Below are 20,344 nucleotides of genomic sequence, written 5' to 3' on the forward strand. Positions count from 1 at the left end.
CTGTGGCCTCCAGCCCTTAGCCCCTGCCGTACTTCCTGCCAGGAGCAGGCCCTCCCCTCCCCACTTCCACTCCCAGCCCTCACCCAGAGAATCTTTCCCCCTCAGCTCCCCATCGCCTCCTGCAGGGCACCTGCCCTGGGTCAGACACTCTCCACTCAGCTGACTGTCTGGGGACTCCTGGTGCTGTTTGGTCCGCTGTTCCTGTGTCCTGCCTCCCCCAGCTGTCCACACGCATCCCAAACTCCACATGAGAAAAATCAGAACCCCGATCTTCCCCCGTGAGCCTTCCCTGTGGGTTGTCCCTGCCCTACCCACTGTGAAGTCCTTGGCCTCTGACCCCAATGGAGAGATCTACACATATTTTTGAATGAGTAAATGTCTGTGAATGGTTTACGGCTCTTTAAATATATAAACCAGGAATCCCAATGATAGGAGAACACTCGCACGAGAGCTGATGTGCTTCCTTGAGTGGGAAAGAGGGGTGGGGACTCTCGGAAGGTGTCGATCCATCTGGGTCTGACCAGGAGTGTGAGGTCACCCACGGCAATCCCAGTGGAATAAGGGGACAGTGCCCGTGGCTTGTAGCTGGTGTCCTGTCAGGGCTCACTGGCTTGGCTGCCAACTGCTGGGGAAGTGGATGCCCCACTCCCCCTGGGACCAGCACTGTGACCCCAGCCCCTTTGGCCCACAGGTTGGGTGACTCTCGGGTGCTGTCCTCCACCATTTCCCAGAGCTCCCCACAGGCATTACTGGCTTGACGTAATGCCTTGCCCTGTCTCCCACACCCACTTCTTGTTGGTGTTTTCTGAGGTCAACTCCCAAATAGCCACTGTACCTGAAGTCTTATCTCAGTATCCATTTCTGGAGCCCAAACAGTCATGGGCCCAGATGCCCCCTGGGAAATGGCAGGCTCAAAACTATTAGACCTTCCTTGCCCCCTTGCTCATGGAGAGCTTATAGCCTGTCTTCCCTGTAAGTCATGCATTTATTCAAACACTCAGCATGCACCTTCTGTGTGTCTCCGAGCTGTCTCTGGGGACAAAGATCAATCAGTAGTCCTAGTCCTTAGGGATCAGATCAGAAACTTAATAGGACAGACCAGCTGCTTTGTCCCAGGCACAAGCAGGGCATCCTATATGAATTCGGCAATAATGTGAAATTGCTAACATTGACAGGCTGATCACCCTGGGTGGGCACTGTTCTAAGCACAAGCCTGTCTGACCCATTCTACAGCTCCAGGAGGGAAATGAGGTCCAGAGTTATGGGGTGCCAGAACCAGCTCTTGATCCCAATGCAATAGGCAGGGGCCTTTCAGCCAGGATCGTGTCCCCCACCCTGCACCGTTCCTTTCCGCTATGGGAGCCACCTTCTCCGAGCACCTGCCCTGGGCGGCAGGCTGAGCCTGCACGCGATGTCCGGATTCCTCCACACAGCCACACTGAGGGAAGAGGCTTCATCCCCGCTAGGTGGAAACTGAGGCTCGTACTGCCTAAGAACACCCAGGTTTATGTGAAATGTCCCAAATAGGGATCACGAGAGGGGCTGTTCTAAGATGTATGGGGTTTGGGATGATGAAAATGCTCTGCGATTAGGTCAGGGAGTGACAGTTGTGTGACATTGTGAAGGTACTAGAACCAGCACTGAACCGTATACTCCAAAAAGGTGAACTTTATACTATATGGATTTAGAGCACCCAGGAAGTAGACGTCAGGGCTGGATGTGTGCCCCGGCCAACATGCATGTTTTCCCGTCTCCAACTCTGGGCTGAGTCCAGACGCCTCCCCAGATTCTGGATTCTTGGAGGGTCAGGGTCCTGACTCTGGGTACTTCCCTGTGCTCGTGGTGGCACCGGGATGTCACTCACTGGCGTGCAAGTCTCACTGGCCTTTTGGCCTCAAGTGCACACAACTGTTCATCTTCTTGGGGCACAGACCCCTTCCTGCCTCGCGCCTCTAGTGACAGCCGAGGGTCTCAACCTTGATTCGGCAAGAATCATCTTCCTGCAGGGTAGGCCTGAGTATGGGTCATCTTTAAAAGTCCCAGGTGATGCCAACACTTCCCAGCAGCCAGAGCTCAGGCATTCACGTAGAGGCCCGGGGCTGTGTACAATTCATCTCTGCAGCCCCGGAACCTGCCAAGGCACAACCTCTTGGCACATGTTTGCTCAGTAAATCAACAAATAAAGGTTGGTTGAGCAAATTAGAGTCTACATAGATGTGTAATCTTTTATTTGCCGGATACAAGCAAATAAATGGCAGACAAACAATTCCATTTATTCAATTGGGAAAAGAAAATTCAGTACTTAAAAAAATAAATAAAATCACTTAAAAGAAAGAGCCAACAACTGCTAAAGTGTTCAAGTCCATAGACAAAAGTTATGGTCACGCACGCACTGTGCTCGGTATGGAGTACAAGGCGAGGCAGAGCCAGCCCATTTTGTGGATGGGGGAGCTGAGGCCAACTTGGATAAGAGATTTGCTCGAGCCAGGATTACGTGGACGAGAGACCCTGGGTACTGAGAGTGGGGAGTGTACCATGTGCTAGGCAAGCCCTCACGTACTCTTTCTACTCCCACACCCCCCTTCAGAGGACAGCATCATCCTTTGCCTTTGGCAGACGAGCAATCGGAAGTTCAGACAAGTGCAGTGACCGGTGCACAGCTGCCAAGGGCCAGAGCCAGGCCTAGACCTCAGGTTCTCCTGCAAGGAGCTCAAAGATGACAGGATGGAAACTGTGCCTACAAATGATGAACGTCTACTACCCCAAGGTCCAAACCATAGTGACAGTGAAGACCAGCTACACCAAAGCAGCCCATGAAGCGGGGAACGGGCAAAGCGACACGGCTCCTGTTTGATGCCTAGAGTCCCTCCTTGGGTCTCACCTTGGCCAGGACAGTGCCATGGCAGTCACGCACTTCCCTAAGGAGCCCGATGCCCTGCAGAGAAGGCCAGTCCGGGGTCAGCCTTATTCCCTGCACTCATCCTCAGCTTTAGAGGCCTGTAAGGGCCTCCTCCTCTGCTGGTCCCAAACTCCTCACAATCTGGAAGAAAATCTAGTTGGCTTCGGTGATGCAATGAAGTGTTGCTAAACTTTGGATTTCTAAAGCCCCAGAGGTTGTGTCCTTAAAATAGCAGCTGCTCAAACTGCCGGACATCAGAGCGTCCGCAGACCCCTTCACGGCGCCATCCGAGGCGGCCTGACCACCCCACTGGTGAGATCACCAGCATCCTGAGGACCAAGGAGGAGAGCAGTGTGGGTGACATCTCATGGACTCTCTGCTCCTTTATCCCCCAAAACCCAGTGGCATCCCTGCCTCCCGACCCTCCCCTACAACCATAGCCACCACTGAGTCCCATCACCCTGCCTCCAAAACCATCTTAAATCGGACAGGGGTCTGACACCGTCACCTCTCCCTTGTCCCCAACCAGGCCACACCATTGGCTCTCCCACCACCATCTGTGGCCTGGACTGAAGTGACAGCCTCTTGACCGGGGAACTGGTCCTGTAATGTGTAAATGAGGCCACACCACACCTCTGCTCCAAACCGTCCACAGGCTTCTAGGTGCACTTGAGATCAAACCAACCCCCCTCCCTAGCCTCCAGGATTGTGCATGGTCTGGGTGCTGCCTCCCTCTGGGCCTCGCCTCCTCCTGCCTTCCTTTACCCAGCAGCCAGAAGCCACCCTGGCTCTTCACACACCCCAAGCGCCGCCCTGCATGAGGGACTTGCATTCGCTGTTCCCTTGCCTGAGAATCCTCCTCGCCTGGGTTCTCCTGCCCTGACTACTTCACTTCTATCAGCTTTCACTGAAATATCACCTCCTGTCCCCAGACCACGCAATCTAAGTGATCACCGAGATCACAGGATTCTAACGACCTTTGTAGTACCGCGTTTCTATCTTTGATGTTTTTGATTTATTTTCTCTCCCAGTGCCCCCTGCCCCGCCGGAGCACACACGCAGTAAAATGTAAACTCCATGATTGCAGGGGTCCTTCTGTCAAGTTCACCGCTGCATTCCCAGAACCTAGCACAGGGCCTGCCCATAGCAGATAGTCTAAATTATTTGCAAAAGACACGGATTAGAAGCTACTGAGGACCTGTGATATGCCAGGCACGGAATAAGGAACTTTGCTATATCTAGCAAAGGATCCAGGCATTAGTCAATCAGTTAATTAATGACTTGCTAATGATCAGATTTGATATTTAAAGGGTTGGATGATTGCTATAAGGGAAAAAGATAGTAAAGATAGTGCAAAGAGTGTGTGCGCGTGAAGATCGAGGGTGGTGTGTTTATAAAATGTAGGCAAATTCTCTGACACTCCTCTATCAAGAGGTGGGAGCTGGGCCCCACTCCCTCAATGTGAGCAGCTTTGGTCACTTGATTCCAAGGAACAAATGCAGTAGAAGCGGTGTTACATGATGCCCTCAGCTATGTTTCACCTGCTTCTTGGGCTTGGCACGCAGCCACCATGCTTACGCTGCGGGGAAGCCCAAGCCACAAGGAGTCATCTCCTGTGCTTGGTGGACACAGTCGGCTGGGGACCCAACCAATAGCCAGCACCAACCATCAGAGGCGAGCAGGGAAGCCTTCAAGGTGGATCCAGGCCCAGCCAACTGATTGCAATGGGGGGAAAGACTGCAAGGGAGAGCCTCCTGGTGGAACCTGTCAAGCCCACCCCCACAAGTGCACCCATGCGTGCACTGTTGTACTAACCACTAACTTTTGCAGTGATTCATTCCTTACCCGTAGATAGAACTAGGAATAGTGTGACCTCTGTGGGAGTCAGGGAGGGTTTTCCTGGAGGATATTCAATGCGTGAGTTAAGGTCAACTATTTTGAGGGGGAGCCTGGCACCCAGAAGGGCTCATAAGTGTGAAGGCTCTGAGATGGGAAGGAGCACAGGCCATTCAAGGAAAGGAGGGGAGAGCCCTGACGCTGTCTGTCCGCAGTGGAGGGGCAGAGGCAGGCAAAGGAAGCAGGAATGACCACCCCTTCTTACCAGCTGGGTAGCCTGGGCCAAGTAACTCACCCTCTCTGAGCCCCAGGCTCCCCATAGAAATTGCAGATCATACCACTTACTACAGAGGCGTGTTTAAGGATTAAATGAGCTGAGGAAAGCAAAACTTCCACCTCAGTACTGGGAACTAATATCATTTTCCTTTCAGCGTTCTGGGTGAGTGAAAAAAAAAAAAAGCATTCTAGAACTTCCACAGCCCCATTTGTTTCTGTGTTAAAACTTGGCCCTTGGCACATGGGATGGGGAGCCAGGTGACCCCACGCCAGCTCTACCACTGCTGTGTGACCTTTGGGAAGTCACTTAACCCCTTTCCTGGCTTTTCTAAGAATAAAACAAATGCAAAAATAAAATCTCTATCAGTGACTTGACTCTGTAAAGACAGGCGCTATGGAAATGCAGGCTCACGCCTCTGTTCTGCTACAGCTATTTTGGGACCAATCAGCCTCAGAAGCAGGTCTCATGGAGGGGTGTGCGTGCTTTTCCTGGAGGGCTGGTACATGTCTCCTTCCACGGAGAAGGAGCCGTGTCTGAGTCACACGTGGGGACGAGTGGGCATCTCTGACATTTACCAAGTGAGCCCAGGTCCTGAGCGCTGCAGGCTGTCGTGGGCTTTCTCCTGGGGCCCCTGAAGGTGCCTTTGCTTTGCCTTTGCCAGGATTCACCCCTGCCCACACCTTCCAGAAATACCTGGGCATGGGGGACCCCGATTTGACTGTAAGCCTGGCGAGGGAGGCCCCAGAAGGGCCCCGGGGTGGTGGTGGGGTACTCTCTGGAAACCTCCCATTTCTGCTAAAAACCTAGGAGAGCCTACAAATCCTTAAAGAGCCAACTTGATCCTCAAGTTTCTAACCTGATGCTCCTTTGTCAGCAGACAGGGGCCAGCACCGTGTTTAAGTCACTCCCAAACTAGAGGCCAGGGACCTTTTATTATCACTACTGCTATTGTGGATTGTGAATATTATTTATTAGCGGCCATTTATTGCATGTGGCTTGGGCTCTGGGTTCTGCACTGTGTTAGCTTTGTGGCACTGAATCCCCCCAGATCCCTCATACATGCAGCCAGTGTTATCATTAGCCCCATTTTTACAGATGCAGAAATTGAGGTTCCCAAGCAGTTAGGGATACCTTGCCCAAATCACTTAGCTAGTGAGCAAGATTTGCCACCAGCTCAGGAGGGCAGGAGAGCCCAGCTGGGAGGCACTGGGGTGCCACAGGGTTTTGCAAACATGTCGTTTCTGCCACATGCAGCCTGTGTCATCTCCAGTCTTCCCAGCAATCCCTTCTCCAGTGGGTACCACCAGCCCCACTATACAGATGAGAGAACTGAGGCCCTAAAAGGGAATGTGATGTGCCCAGTGTCACAGAGCTAGGAGTGGAAGGGCCGGGTCTGCCTCTAGAGTCTCCTGACCTGACTGTCATTTGCTAGGACACTGGTTCTCAAAGTGTGTACCCCTCGCCAGCAGCAGCAGCTGAGAATACGTGAGAAATGCAAATCGTCAGGCTCCACCCAGACCTACTGAAGCAAGAATTCAGGGGAACAGCAACCTGTGTTGAAACAAGCCCTCCACGGGATTGTGACCGCGCTTGCAGATGACACTTCATTTTAAGTGCCAAGGGTTGTGGGCAGAGCTTGAGAAACAAAGAGCGGAGAGTGGAGATGCTCTTCCATGCTCCCTCCCAGTGGCAGATGGGACTCAGGCACGGCTGTCTCGCTACACTTCCCAGGGGGGCTGGGAGGAACGGCCCGGATCCAGCCCCACCCCCCAGGAACACATCGTGGAGCTGCCCCTGTGAGCCATGAGTTCCAGCTGGAAACTGGGGTGCCAGTGTCCCTGAAAGTCTCATGATACAACAAAACAAAACACACCAAAACCAAATAAATCAACACCCCCAAAACCACCGTCGCCTTTGCCAGAAGAAGAGTGGCCCAGCCAAAAGGAGACCCACTGTCCTGGTGAGGCTGCAGGACGCTCAGCGCTCAAACCAGGACAGTCCTGGGCAAAACACGACAAGTTGGGTACCTCGAGCAGCAGCGTGCTGTTTGGAGGCGGAGGGAGGCCTGCCCACCTGGCCAAGTGGAGAACACCCAACAATTTCTAAGGGTCACTTTTATGGGAGACCATACAGGTCTGCATAAAGATGCACAGAGCTTTCTCTCTTCTCTTTTCTTCCTCTATCCTAGACCCAAGAGGGAAAGACTTGAGCCTGGAACCTTCCACAACAGGCTAGAACTTTGAAACATTGTTTGGTGTTTGCTGCATTTGTTTTTATGGTCACCGTCTACTAGGCAAATGATACCGGTTCTTGACTGACAGTAGTTCTATAAAGTTTTCTTTGGAAATAAATTTGCATACACCCAAAGGTGAGTCTATAAGCCCACACTCCGGCAGACGGACACTCCTTCAGCAGGGAGACTTCCGCTGGATCCTTGGGCTCCGAACTCTGAGCTTTGCTTCAGCCGCTCCCTCTCTTTCACCAGCCGGCCAGCCTCCCTCTGCTCCAGCCCGTCCAGCATCTACTGGAGAGTTCTTTCACGTCTTCCCAGGTCCTCCCCTCCAGCCCCCGCTGGGGAGGACACGTCCCTGTGCACCTCTGTGTGCCTCCAGCATGCCCGAGGCAGACGCTGGGCACACACTGGCCAGCAAAGGAGAGGCCCTTGTGAGCAGAAGGGCTGCAAAGCACATCCATGGAACAAATGGGCAAAAGGCTGACACGCACCTAGAAACAGCATCTCCGGAAAGATGGCAGGAAAGGACACTCTTGCGAACTCCCTCTGCAAACTGAAGTTCATGAGAGCAGGGGCTGCCCCTCTCTTGCTCACTGCTGATTCCTAGCCCTTGGCACAGTGCACGGCACCTGCCGAGCTCTGTGCACACCTTCTGAATGAAGTGACCACAGGGGGGCTTCACTGCACCAAAGCCCAGTGCCCGCTGGGGCGGGGTGGGGGGTACTTCTTTGGGGACTGTAGAACACTCTGAGGTTGTGGATGTGGCTCTATCTCTTTCTGACATTTATTGGGTACTGCTCGTGTGCAGGGGTGAGGCTGAGCTCAACCAGGATGGAAAGAATATACAAAATCTTTTCTCTGCCACTGGTTTAATCTGCCTCCCATGTCTGCAGGTAGGTCACAGCTGAGGGCAGCATCCTCTGTCCTATCCCTGCCCAGTGTCCACGTCCTCATCCTTGAGCTATCGCTGCTCCACCGGGCTCTTCCCTTGGAGAGCCACCACTCCTCCTCTGACCTCCCTCCTTGTGGGCCAAGGCCAAGGGGGGTCATGTGGCCCAGGCCTGACCAATCGGCTTCTTCCCTCCCGTAGGCCACCACCACCACTGATCAAGGACAGACATGTGACCCAAGCTGGTCCAGTGAAAGTCAGCCCCAGGACTTTGGCTGAGAGATCCAGAAAGGGAAGCTCCCTTTGTGGGAAGATTACTGACAGTAAGGGTGATGGAGTCCCGGAGCCTGGAGCCCCGGGGACCGCGCCAGCTGGGGAGAAGAGGCAACCCAGGAGAAACCAGAAGAGAGAGAGGCAGAGACAGAAATCCAGTATCACCATCATACAAGGTCTGCTGCTGGGAAATCCTGACACATGAGCCAAGGAACTAACATCTCTCGCCCTGGTTTTAGCATGGCTTCAGCCACTTCAAGAGGCATTTCTGCTCTGTGTAACTGAAGAAGCCCTGCCATAGGGCCAAGCCCCAGAAGCCCTCAGCCCCAAAGCCCAACAGGAGGAGGCCTCTGTCCCCTCACCAGAAGCACTCCCTTCCCGCTTCCCCTTCTCTGTAGCACCCAGCCTGGCGCCAGGCCCTCGTGGGTGGTCTGACACTGAGTTCCCCACTCAACTCCAGTCTGGCAGCTCAGCCCAAGCCCATTCTCCACATTGTCAGGAAAGTTGATCTTTCTGAAGAAGACAACACAGAATCATGCCAGTTCCCCCGCTTAACGCCTCTGCGGGCTTGCAGCTATCCGTAGCAGATTCCTAAAGCGTGGGGTGCTTGTCCCTGCAGTCAAGTGAGCTGATTGCAGATGGCACATGGACTCAGCACGCTAACACACTGAGACAGAACAAGAAACTTGGGCCCCCTTGGGTTCTCTCACAAGCCTTCTGATTTCTTTATAGAGAAAAATCTCCACGTGGTCCCACGAGGGCTCTGACAACGGTCTACCACTGGCTTCTATCCCTTTTAACAAAAAGAGGGGAAGCCTTGAGCCTGGAACCCTCCACAACAAGCTAGAGCTTTGACACATTGTTTGGTGTTTGCTGCATTTGTTTTTATGGTCACCTTCTACTATGCAAATGATACCCGTTCTTCACTGACAGTAGTTCTATAAAGTTTTCTTTGGAAATGAATTTGTATAAACACAAAGGTGAGTCTATTTAAAGAAAAACCAAGGCAAAGAACAGGACGTGTTTGGATACGGGTGAATCACGTTTGGCAAACTGATTCACAGGATGAAAGGGGATAGCTCGGCACACGAGGCCCCTCACAGTCCGCCCCTTGATCACTCCTTCAAACCCACCAAGGGGCTTGTGACTCCCATGATGAGTCTCACAAAGTCATACCTCCGAGCCTCCGCCCATGCCGTTCCTTCTGCCTGATGTCCTTTTCTCATACCCTTCTTATCAACCTAGAATAATCCTACTTATTCCTTCTGGGCCAGATGAATGGTACTGTTTTCTGTGGCCCAAGTACTCAAAGGTCTCGAGACCACCTGTGCTCTCTCGGGCCACTTTTTTGCCAGTTGCGGACACTAAGGCCTTCCCTTCGAGACAGAGAGATTCCAGAAGACCAGAATGGTCTTTCCTCTCCACGTCTGGTGCAGAAGCTCAGTTAGCACAGCTTGTAGAAGGGACTCCCACTGGGGGGATAAGGGCCCATCAGATGCAAGCACACCTGCAGACAGCACAAGCCCAGAGCCCAAAGAGAGGGAAGGGGAAGATTTCTAAAGAAAGGGAGTGATCTCCAGAGGCAGGTGCCTGGGGCTGGGCCCCATGGCACAGCCCAGGGATTCCCTTAGGAGAGAGGAGGAGGTGAGCATCCTGGGCTACAGGGTCCTGCAGAGGCCAGGAGCAGAGGGCCGGGTAGGCCAAGCTTCTTGACTTTAACTTGCCTTTGGATCATCTTTGAACTTATCATGCCAATTCCTAAGCCACACTTTAAAAGAAATGGCTCATGTGACACTGAAGGCCACACTCGGAGAAGCACAGGGCCACAGGTGTCAGCGACAAATGGAGACAGGTAAGGGCCCTACAGACAAAGTGCACAAATGCATCTGAATGGCAAAGATCCTTCAGAACATTGCGTCACTGTCTGGACCCCGAGAGCCTGAAGACACAGTCTACCAGAGAATGAGCATTGTCAACGTTATTTAAAATATGCCCAAAATAATTCAAAGGAGAGGTGCTTAATGAGATAGATCCACGCACTACCACAGGCAGGGTATAGGCCGAACCCGGAGGGACCCATCCAAGATACAGGATCTCTTGTTCAGAGAGACCTTCTCAACTCGCAATTGTCAGCATGCGGCAACTTAACCCCTCCGAGTCAGGAGTCAGGAGGAGGCCATTTCTGGCCAAAGAAACCCTCCTTTGTTCGAATGACCAGGCAATCAAATTGCTCATAGATGAAATCAAGGCAGACCAGTGAGAGGGAGGTTTCGAGCAGAACTCGCTGCAAATGGATGTGAGGCATCTGCATGAGTTCACTCCCAGAGCCTCCAAGTTGGGTCAGGTCATTACCAACCGCCTTCCTCACGCGTGAGTTAAAATAGAGAAGTGAAAGCATGTGCACGCGTGGGGTCTTTAAGACCAGTCCGCTGGCTGCTCCCCCTCCCCTTCCAAGCTCTGGCCTTCAGAACCATCCAGGCCGAGTCACTCATCAAATGGAGATTGACTTTTATCTGATTAACCGATGGAGAAACATCCTCCTCCATCTCGCAGGAACATTCTGTGGGAAAGGCGTTTTGCAGTCTGCAGGGAAAGTTGGGCCTTGGCTTCCCTCCTGCTCGGCCAGTGGAAAAATACAAAGGAAGCGAGGCTGTCCTCTGCTCTGCTCCCGGGTCCTTCCCGGGCCCGGAAAACACAAAAAGAACCCCGGCGACAGAGCAAAGCCCAGAGACGGAGCGAGCCTTTCCTTACCTGGGGCCGAGAGGAGTCTGGGAGGCGGTGGGGGTGGCGGCGGCGGGGGCAGCAAGGGAGGGGGTCGGCACTGGCAGATGTGTGGACAGCTGTCGGCCACCTTGGAGCAGGACTTCTGCGGCTCGCCGTGCGTCACCTGCAGGTGCGCAAGAGAGGACAGTGAGGCCACCGGAGCAGAAACAGGCCCACCCACCCCCCACACCCAGCCAGGCTGCACTGTGGGTCCTGCCCCCCAGACCCTTGCGGGAGGAAGGCAGGAGTTGGGGTGGCTCAAAGGGGAATAATGGTGTGCGAGGCTGGCCTAGCAGGTTTAGAGACCCCCGTCTTATCCCCAGCTCTGCCAGGGACCTGCTATGAGACGGTGGCAAGTGATTTGGCTTTTAAGAGGGACACTGGGCAAGAGGAGTGGCTGCCCGAAGTTCCCACGCTCAGGTTGCGACAGGATGCCTATTCTGACTCCTCTGTAACCTGAACCAGCCATTCCTGCAGGCCTCACGGCTACAGTGCAAGGCCAAGCACACCCCTCCTCTCCGCCCACAGCCCCCCAAAGCCTTCCTGTGTCCACACAGGGCCAAGGCACCCCCATCCTGAGGGAGGAAGCTTGCCCAGCCAGGTTAAGTGAGCAAAGGTGGCCCAAGTGGTCTTGTGGGAAACACACCTGACCGCACCGTCCACATCCTCCCAATAATCTCTGGGTGCTTGTCCACAGCTCTGGAGCTCACGTGACCATGAGGCCGTGCTTGAGAGGCCCCTGGCATTTCCAGCCCCACCTCACCCAAGCTCTCAGCTTTTTTTTTTTTAAAGATTGTATTTATTTATTTATTTATTTATTTATTTATTTATTTATGAGAGAGAGAGAGAGAGAGAGAGTGCACAAGTTGGGCGCAGAGGGAGAGGGAGAAGCAGGCTCCCTGCTGAGCGGGGAGCTTGATTCAGGACTGGATCCCAGAACCCTGAGATCATGTCCTGAGCCGAAGGCAGACGCTTAGCTGACTGAGGCACCCGGAGGCCATGCTCTCAGCTTCTGCTCTGCCCTCAATGCCCTCCTTCCAGGCCCTGGACCCCGGCCACAGCACCCCCTCCTTTGCATATGCTTCTCCAGTATCCCACAACATTCTCCTCACACCCTTCTCTGACTTCTTCCATTACTGGCTACAAGCTCCTCAGGGAAGCATCTCTGAGCAGCTCAGATCTCCCTTTATAGGCTCTCCTGGCACCCGTGTGTACTCTGTGGGGCAAAAATCGACATTTGGGTGATTATCTCTTTCCTACCTGTCTTCACCATTGGATAAGAAGCTCTATGGAGGGAGGGGCCCCGCCTTTTTTTTTTTTTTTCTCTCACTAAGAGAATGCCTGGCATCCAATAAATATTTGGTGAATGAATGAATATTAAAACCTGGCCCAGAATCCATGCCTCCTTTCTCCCGATCTGGTGTTTTTTTTCGACACCAGTCTTTAGTCCTTCGCCTGTAAATAAGGATGGGGCTATGCTTGACCAGCAGTTCCCAACCCTGACCCCACATGAGAATCTCCCAGGCAGCTTTAAAAAATACTCATGCTTGATCCTTTCCCAAGACCAATTAAATCAGAATTTCTGCAGGTGGAGCTGGGCATGGCTATTTTGTTTCATTTTCCCAGGTTAGACTTCTGCTGTATAGCCCGCGTGAGCACTGCTGGTTTAGATGAACCACCAGCACCCCTCCCGAGGGCAGAGCGCCCTAACCCATGAGCCTAGGGTTGTGTGCCTGTCCCAGGGACCAAGCGGATTTAAAGGCATGAAGGAAAGAGCTGGTGGGCATCACCAACCTCAGTGAAGTCCCTAGTAACTTCTCTGGCTCATCTCCGGGGAGTAGAAACCCAGAATGCCAGTTTCTCCGCAACCAGCTACCTGTGGCCTGCCGGGAAGGGCATTCCATAGACTGCCGTTGGAGGTCAAGGCAGCCCTTCCACCTCAAGTGTCCTGGGCTGGCAGAGAGCACCCCTGGGGCTCCGATGCAAACAGGCCAGGTGATGACCACTGGGTGATGGCGGCTGGAGGTGGGCTGATTTACAGCCCTATCTTAATATCTAGGAGACCAAGAAGCTGCTGCTCACCACCTTTTAGTGTTCTTAGAGGGCCTTTGACTGTGTTTCAAACTCCAAAGGTGATCTCATCTCCCATTGGGAAGAGCAGATCCTTGGATGGTGAGCCTCTGCTACTTAGTTCCTGGGGATGCCTAACTCCCTACATGGCAGAGGCACCCCCACTGGCTACTCACCAATGCACCTGTCAGCTCTCCCGTGCTCATCGAACCTCCCTCCTCTTGGTTCCGACCTTCTGAGACCTTGGGGGTTGCTCGAAGGCTCCATTCTGCCAATGCCGGACTCTAAGTCTCTTCTCTGCTGGACTCTACCAGTATGCAAACATCACGCAATGCCACCGCCAAAACAAGGAGTCCTCCACTCTCCGAGGGGCAATTTATGCGAGAGTTCATGAGGAGCACATCTGCTTAACCTGGCCCAACACGATGACCCATTTTTGTGAGAGGGTACAAGGGCGCAGATGTGTAAAAGAGCTTAATGTGACAAAATTAGCTGCAGGGAAGCTGGGGCCAAGTTTCAAGGCTGAAGGGGGAGGCATGGCAACAAAGGAGCACATGGCATTTAAACCAATCTATGGTTCCTTGGTCTCTCGGAAAATGGCCCCAGTGAAATGGGAGCAAACACAACTGCTTAGCCAATGGCCCTCACAAAAGTGTCCAGTTTGGGGTGTCTGAACTTCTCTCTGAGGGGCAGGCCCCACTTGGGGCTGTTCACCGGAGTTTGGTCCAGTGCAAGCCTGTGGCCACTGAGCTGCTCTTAACTGACAGTAGGTTACACTGACCTTTATCTACTTGCCAACTTCCCGAACCCCATGTTCCCCACTCCCATCCTTCCCATTAGATCCACCTGCCCAGGGCTGCTGCTTCACCTTGTAATCTCTGGGTGGCGCTCTGCTCACTGTTTCGTAATGTCTGTTCCCCACACTGAGCCAGGGAGCCTCTTGGGGCCTGTGTTTCCTTAGTCCTACCAGGTGTGCCTTCCTGAGCCCTGCTAGGCGTCAGCCATGGGAACTGGGTTCTGGTTTCCTGGCAAGGATAACTGAGAGAGGCAAGTGGTATCATGGAGGCTTACAGGGGGACAGGGGGAGGCCAGGCCCCGCGAGGCTAAGTCATGTACCAAGATTTCACAGGGCCCTGCATTCAGTTGGTACATAATGAAAAGATGTGTCGGGGGATGGTCTGCCCATCAGTGGAGAAACACAGGATCTATTCTGCTCTGCAACTCTGGGTCCACTTGGGGGTTCTGTGGATGGGTGGTGTTGGATTTAGACCAGTAGAGGGGAGACCTCAGCATTGAAAGCTTGTCTCAACACCTGGCTTGCTTGGTTTGCATCTTGGGGAGTCCCACAAGGAGAAGGAACTTTCCCTGAAGCCACCAGCTCTTGGCTGGACGTGGCTAAGCAGGAGCAGAGGCTCAGAGAGGTCGATGACTTGCCGAAGGCCCACAGAACCAAAGGTGGCATCATTACTTCCCGTGACCACTTTTGGTCTAGTCCTGCTGTCCCCTGCCTTCCTGCCCCTGCTCTGTAGCACCTCCCTGGCGCCAGGATCTTGTCAATGCTGCAATCATGGAGAGGGGGCTGAGGCACAGGTAAGTCTCACAGTCACCTGGATTTGGTACTTGCCACCATGGCCTGGTGGCCCTGCTGCTCCATGGCCATCAGTTCCCACTCACTCCTGGCCAGTCCACCCAACTTTCTGATTCAGGGGATGTTACCTCCCTGCATCCATCATCAATTTCTCCCTATTCCCACCACCACCATCCTAAACCAGGATGCCATCCTTTCTCCCACTGGGCAGCAGCAGCCTCTCACACAGAACCACGAGATAAAATATAGGACACCTTGTTAAATTTTAGACTGAACAACAATTTTTAGTTCAAGTATATCCCAAATATTGGATGGGCTATACTTACACTAAAGCATGAGCTGCTGTTTATTTGAGAGTCAAATTTAACGGAACGCCCTATATTTTTACCTGCTAGATCTGGCAACCTTCCCCTTCCTGGCATCTTTGCCCCTTGCCTCACTCCCACCTCCCCCAGTCCATCTTTTCCCTGGGCCTAGACCGAGATTTCAAAAATGCCAGCCTGAGACTGAGTCATTTCTTGCTTAAAACCTTCCATGGCTCCCATAGGCCTCAGGATCAAGTCCAGGATGTAAGGCACTATGTTAGTGGTTTATAACAGTGGCCTTATCTGGGACTTTCCGCCCCCGGGGTTCTTCCAATGCCCCATTCTCTCCTGAGGACACTTCATTTATGCTGACCATACTCCTGTCTTGTCCTTGTCTATGCTTCAGCCAAAGCACTACATCTGTGAGGCTTCTCGGACTCTTCCACAAGATCTCATCCCCAAGCCATCTGCTCCTGTTGAGTTCTCTTACCTATAATTACTTAATTATCTCTCCAGCATCAGACTGTCAGTGCCATGAGGGCAGGGACCACTAGGTCCTCTGCACTTAACACAGGGCCTGGCAAACAGCAGGTGACCAATAAACGCCACTGACAAGATAACCCAAGCTGTAGTGACTGATCATAGGAGGAGTTCAGCATTGCTGGTGGCTTCTCTTCAGCACAGAGACCTATAGGCCGGGGTCAGAGCCTGTCTCCCTAGAGGAAGTCCACAAAGATGATGGCTCCTGGTATCTTTTATGGAGACAGGCCAGCACCACTGTAACTTGATGAGACACACTCCTGTCACACCTAATAAATTTGCCAGCCTGTCATCCTCTTTGCTTGCAAAAAAAAGGAATCATCTGGAAGTGAACTTACAAGAACCCCAAATCACAAAAGCTTAGAATCTCAATTCTAGACACATTAAAGAAGAAAGGGGAAAGGCTAAGGAATGCCCCCACCAACCTTGCGGCAATTTAAATGTCATCTGACTTTAATGATTATGTTTCTTATCCTCTGGGCAGCAGCCAGGGGCTCCAGGCTGATTCCAAGGTGGGAACCTGGTGCTTTGCTGGGGGGGGGGGGGGGGGGGGGCAGGGGGCACCTGACCACAGGTCTCTTGCTTCACCAATTATGCTATTAATTACAGCTCTTTGAAAATGTTGGTCTCACTCTTGCAAATGTTTACACATTTGGGGGAGTCTTCTGGCAAAATGCTTATGAAAGCACAGAGAGCTCTGAGTTCTTTCTCTATATTCAAGAAATTCCTAGGATGTGACAGATTTCAGTCTCCCTGCTTGGAGGGAAATACATGGCTTCATGCACTTGTAGCTTTCTCTACTCACGTTGGTTCCACTGGATTCAGCTCTTTTGCTTAAAAACCAGATCCATCCATTCGAGAGCCCCTCTGCCCTTGGCTTTCTCAGTCTCTTATCATTTGTAGATTAATTTTTCCAGAGCCTCCTGCCAACATTTTGCCCATTTTACTTGTCTGGAGGACTCCTTTTCTAATTGATTTTCACGAAAATTGATTTGTATTGAGTAACAGCATCTGAAACACATACACACGCGCGCACACACAACACACACACACACACACACACACACACACTTGGGTAAGCACTGCCTGGCTGAAGGACATTGTTAAAAAACTGAGCTGCTTTCATGACATTATTTCTCTTGGTGGCGACGGTAGGGAGGTAGCGGGTCTGCTGTTTGAATCCTGCTAGTCCATACCACAGAATTTCAGCCTTGGAGGCTGACAACAGCATCACGCTGCTCCCTAAGAGTGTTAGGGAAAACTGTAAACAGATGAATATAAAAATGAAGTGAACTTGTGCTCGCTTCAGCAGCACATATATGAAAAATGAAGTGAACTTAACATTTGAGGTTCAACAAAAACTTGCACAAGGAAAGCTGGTCCCAAGCCGCCCAAGTGTTTAGAAGTGACAAAATCTGGAATCCTGAGGAGGCACAGCTGAGTTTAATAACTGCCGTTTCACACATTAAACAAAGCTGTCACTTACGGAAGGAAAACAATCGTGAGGGAGACAGAGGCAAGCCAGGGATGAGAGCTGAGGATGAAGCGGGGCTGGGGCTGGGAGTGGGGGCTCCTGGCTGACCCACCCACTCAACCGACATCCTGCTTCCAGCATGAGAGCTCCCGGTGCTCCCGGATGGTCACCCCAGTCACCATCGGATCATCAGAGCAGGACGCAGGACGGACAGCTGGTTCCCAGCGGGGCCCCGTCATCTGGGGCAGCTCAAGGATTCAGCAGACCGGCAAGTGGTCTCATCCTACCCCCCTTCTTTGGTGTATCACTCCCTACTCAGGGCAACCATGCGAAAGATCCCCAATGCCCACCCCCTTGGCAAATGCCACCAGAAGAACGCAAAGCCGCAAAACCCCCAGAGTTGGGGATTTCAATGCTCAAAACAGTAAAAATGTCCTCCAGTGCCTGCGGAACCGCTGAAAATTCAAAAATGTCCAACAGACTGTGTAGTGATCAAGAGAGTACCTGGCCACCCAGATGGAAGAGCAGCGTGACGATTACTCCATAGATAATGGCAGCCACAGCCACCACTGGTATTCATAATGGTCCAGGCGCTACACTAAGCACTCTTTACTCCCTTGGGGGACAGCACTGTGAGGACCGAGAAACCAGGGCCCAGAGAGGCACTGCCTGAAGCCCTGAGCCGGTGAGGGGTAGAGCTGGGGCTCAAGATGCAAAACTGACACCAAAGTCCACTTCACCACTCCATGGCACCACTGATCATGGACATTCTGGGAGGTGCCAGGGGCCATGCTGTCTGACCCTCTCTGACCCTAACAGAAGTAACCCCAATTGGTGGCCACCTGGCCTGTGCCCCGGGGTCTCCCGGGCTCCAGCCCCAGGCAGTCCTTACAGACGGACGATTTCTTCCTACATCCCCACGAGTGGCCACCATGCACCATCTGTCCACATCCCCAACTCCCTGCCTGCAGGAAGCACAGCCCTAGGTACGGTAAGTCCAGTTTGAGAAGGCCAAGTGGAAGTTTACTAGTGATGCTGGTGGCAAATAAAGAATGTTATCCTTCTTGGGATCATTTTCTTTTTAAGTTTGTAAAAGCTCTCAGGTTTCTTTCCCCCCATTTCTGCAACAGAATGTTATTATCAAGACGGCACTGTTCCAAGGCCCTGTCCTGTAGGCCATAGCAGGCCAGGGCTGAGCTTTACCTTGGAGTTTTCCCGCATCTTTTCATGGCCCGAGTATTGGGGGAGGGGGGTGCGTACGGAGAGTGGGAGGGCATGCACCTTTTCTTTTGTAAACTCTCCCCAGGAGCAATCAGAGGGGCGGCTGCAGGAAGCCAGGGTCGTGGGAGTGAAGGCCACCCCTCCCCCAGGTCCTGCCCGGGAGCAGATCCTCCAGCCGTGAAGTCAGCCCACACCGCCCCGCCGCCGCTCACCTGCACGAAGCCCCAGAGCGGGTGGAGCGCGCAGTGCAGCAGCAGTGAAGGCCAGCAGCAGCCACGGCGCAGCACCAAGTCCCGGAGAAGCATCTCGGCCCGTGGCACCAGCGCTCCCGGGGCGAACTGTCAGGGGAGCAAAGCCCGGGTGAGGCGGGCGCCGCGCGGGCACCATCGCCGGCGCGAGCACCCGCACACGCAGCAGTCGGAGGTGCGCCGGCACGCCCCGCACCCTGGGGCACCCTCGTAGATCCAGCTGCCCCTTCAATCCAGCTTGCACATTGGCTGACCCTCCGGGCACATTCACAGAAGCCATGCATCCCAGAACACTCAACCCTGGTGCACACCCCCCAGAACCTTACGTGTATACCTCGGCCCCGTGCACACCCCCAGAATCCTGCGTGCACATTTCGGTTCCGTGCACACCTCCAGAAACAGCCAGGCACTCTTCGCCGAGCCCGGTGCATTTCTCCCAGAAACCTCCCCAGTCATGCACAACTCACTCCTACGGTGAGCACACTTCAAACCCGGGGCGGGCACCTCTCAGCCTGCCTGCACACCCACCGGCTCCCGCCCGCACGCTCGCGGACCCTGCATGCACGGCACCGGGAAACCACACGCTGCGCGCACCCTCTCTGCCCCGCCGGCCCTCACTGCGCACACTGCAACATGGGCACCTCCGTGCGCACCCCGGTTGCCCTCGCGCGCTCTCCCCGGCCTCCCGCTCCGGGGCGCGAGCCTCCCCCAGGTCTCCGTCCCCGCCCGCGCCGCTCCAGGGCCTCACGCCACCTTGCCTGGCGGCGGCCCCGCCGCTCCTCGGCGCGGGGAAGGGAGGTCCACGCTCCCCCCGCGGCGGACTGCTCCCGAGCCGCCGGACGGCCCCCATTTAAAGGCAGCCGCCTCCCCGGTCCCCCGCCCTCTAGGCGGGGCCTCGGTCCTCACCCTGGCGGCTGCGCGGGCGCCCGGGGGCTTCACACGCCGGGGAGGAGCGCCGGGCACCGGAGCAAAAGTTTGCGCGCGGCTGGGGCCTCGCGGGCTGCCGAGCGGGGGCCGGGAGCTGTGCGCCCGCACGGGGCGCAGGGCGCAGGGCGCGGCGGCTCGCGGAGGCTCCCGGCCGCGCCCGGGGCCGGGGCGGGGGGGGGCGGCCGAGCCGGAGAGGGGGCCGGGGGGGCGGGGAAAGTCTCCTCCGAGCCGCCTGGAGCCGGCGGCGCGAGCCTCCCCGGATCCCCGCCCTTCCCGGTGGCGCCGCGCGGCTGCCCGGGGCGCGGGGGTGCCCGAGCTCCCCTCTCCGGCAGCGCTGGCCCGCGAGAGGCGCTGCCCCGGGGCGCCCGCGGGGGCAGCAGGGCTGCGGGCGGAGGCGAAATAAATAATGCACGAAAAAGGAAAACAGACGTGAGCCCCGCCGGAGCCTCGCCCGCCTCCCGCCCCGGGCTGCGCTCCCGCCCGCGCTCCCCGCCGCCGCCGCCAGCGCCGCTGCAGTGATTCCTCGTCTCCATCTAGCGAGGCTATTGTGTACTGGGCGCTTAATGATTTATTTATTCACCCGCGAGGAAGAAGACTCCGGCTCCCGGGGGACTTGCTCCGGGCCTGCCCTGCCCCCAAGTTCTCCGCGGCGGCGGGAAGGGGGCCGGGACCGACTCGTGGAGACCCCTTTCTGCGCTCGGTGCGCGCGGACTGCCTCCCCTCCCCCGCCCCACTCGGACCGGCAGGCTCCCCTGGGTGCCGGGGCGGGAAGGTGCGAGCCGCCCCACTCGGGGCGAGGGC

General features: G+C 54.6%; 1 protein-coding gene across 9 annotated transcripts in view; it reads right to left on the reverse strand.

Annotated features, from left to right (window-relative positions):
- The window catches only part of PRIMA1 (proline rich membrane anchor 1), a 58,630-nt gene extending 38,609 nt beyond the window's left edge, over window positions 1-20,021 (reverse strand). For 2 of the 9 annotated variants that reach the window (XR_012002298.1, XM_072762215.1), the window contains exons 1-3: window positions 19,211-19,318; window positions 18,581-18,706; window positions 11,159-11,294 (exon numbers count right to left, since the gene is read on the reverse strand). Coding sequence is in view for 4 of the 9 variants with exons in the window: in XM_072762215.1 (XP_072618316.1) it covers window positions 11,159-11,294; window positions 18,581-18,673 (229 nt within the window). In the remaining 5 variants the exon portion in view is untranslated. Of the gene's footprint in view, window positions 1-11,158; window positions 11,295-18,580; window positions 18,707-19,144; window positions 19,319-19,369; window positions 19,493-19,522 lie in introns of those variants that run through there. The other 7 variants (XR_012002295.1, XR_012002296.1, XR_012002297.1 and 4 more) reach the window with 6 other exon arrangements.
- Between the last annotated feature and the right edge of the window lie 323 nt (window positions 20,022-20,344).

Source organism: Vulpes vulpes, chromosome 6 (genome assembly GCF_048418805.1).
Source record: "Vulpes vulpes isolate BD-2025 chromosome 6, VulVul3, whole genome shotgun sequence".
NCBI lineage: Eukaryota > Metazoa > Chordata > Mammalia > Carnivora > Canidae > Vulpes > Vulpes vulpes.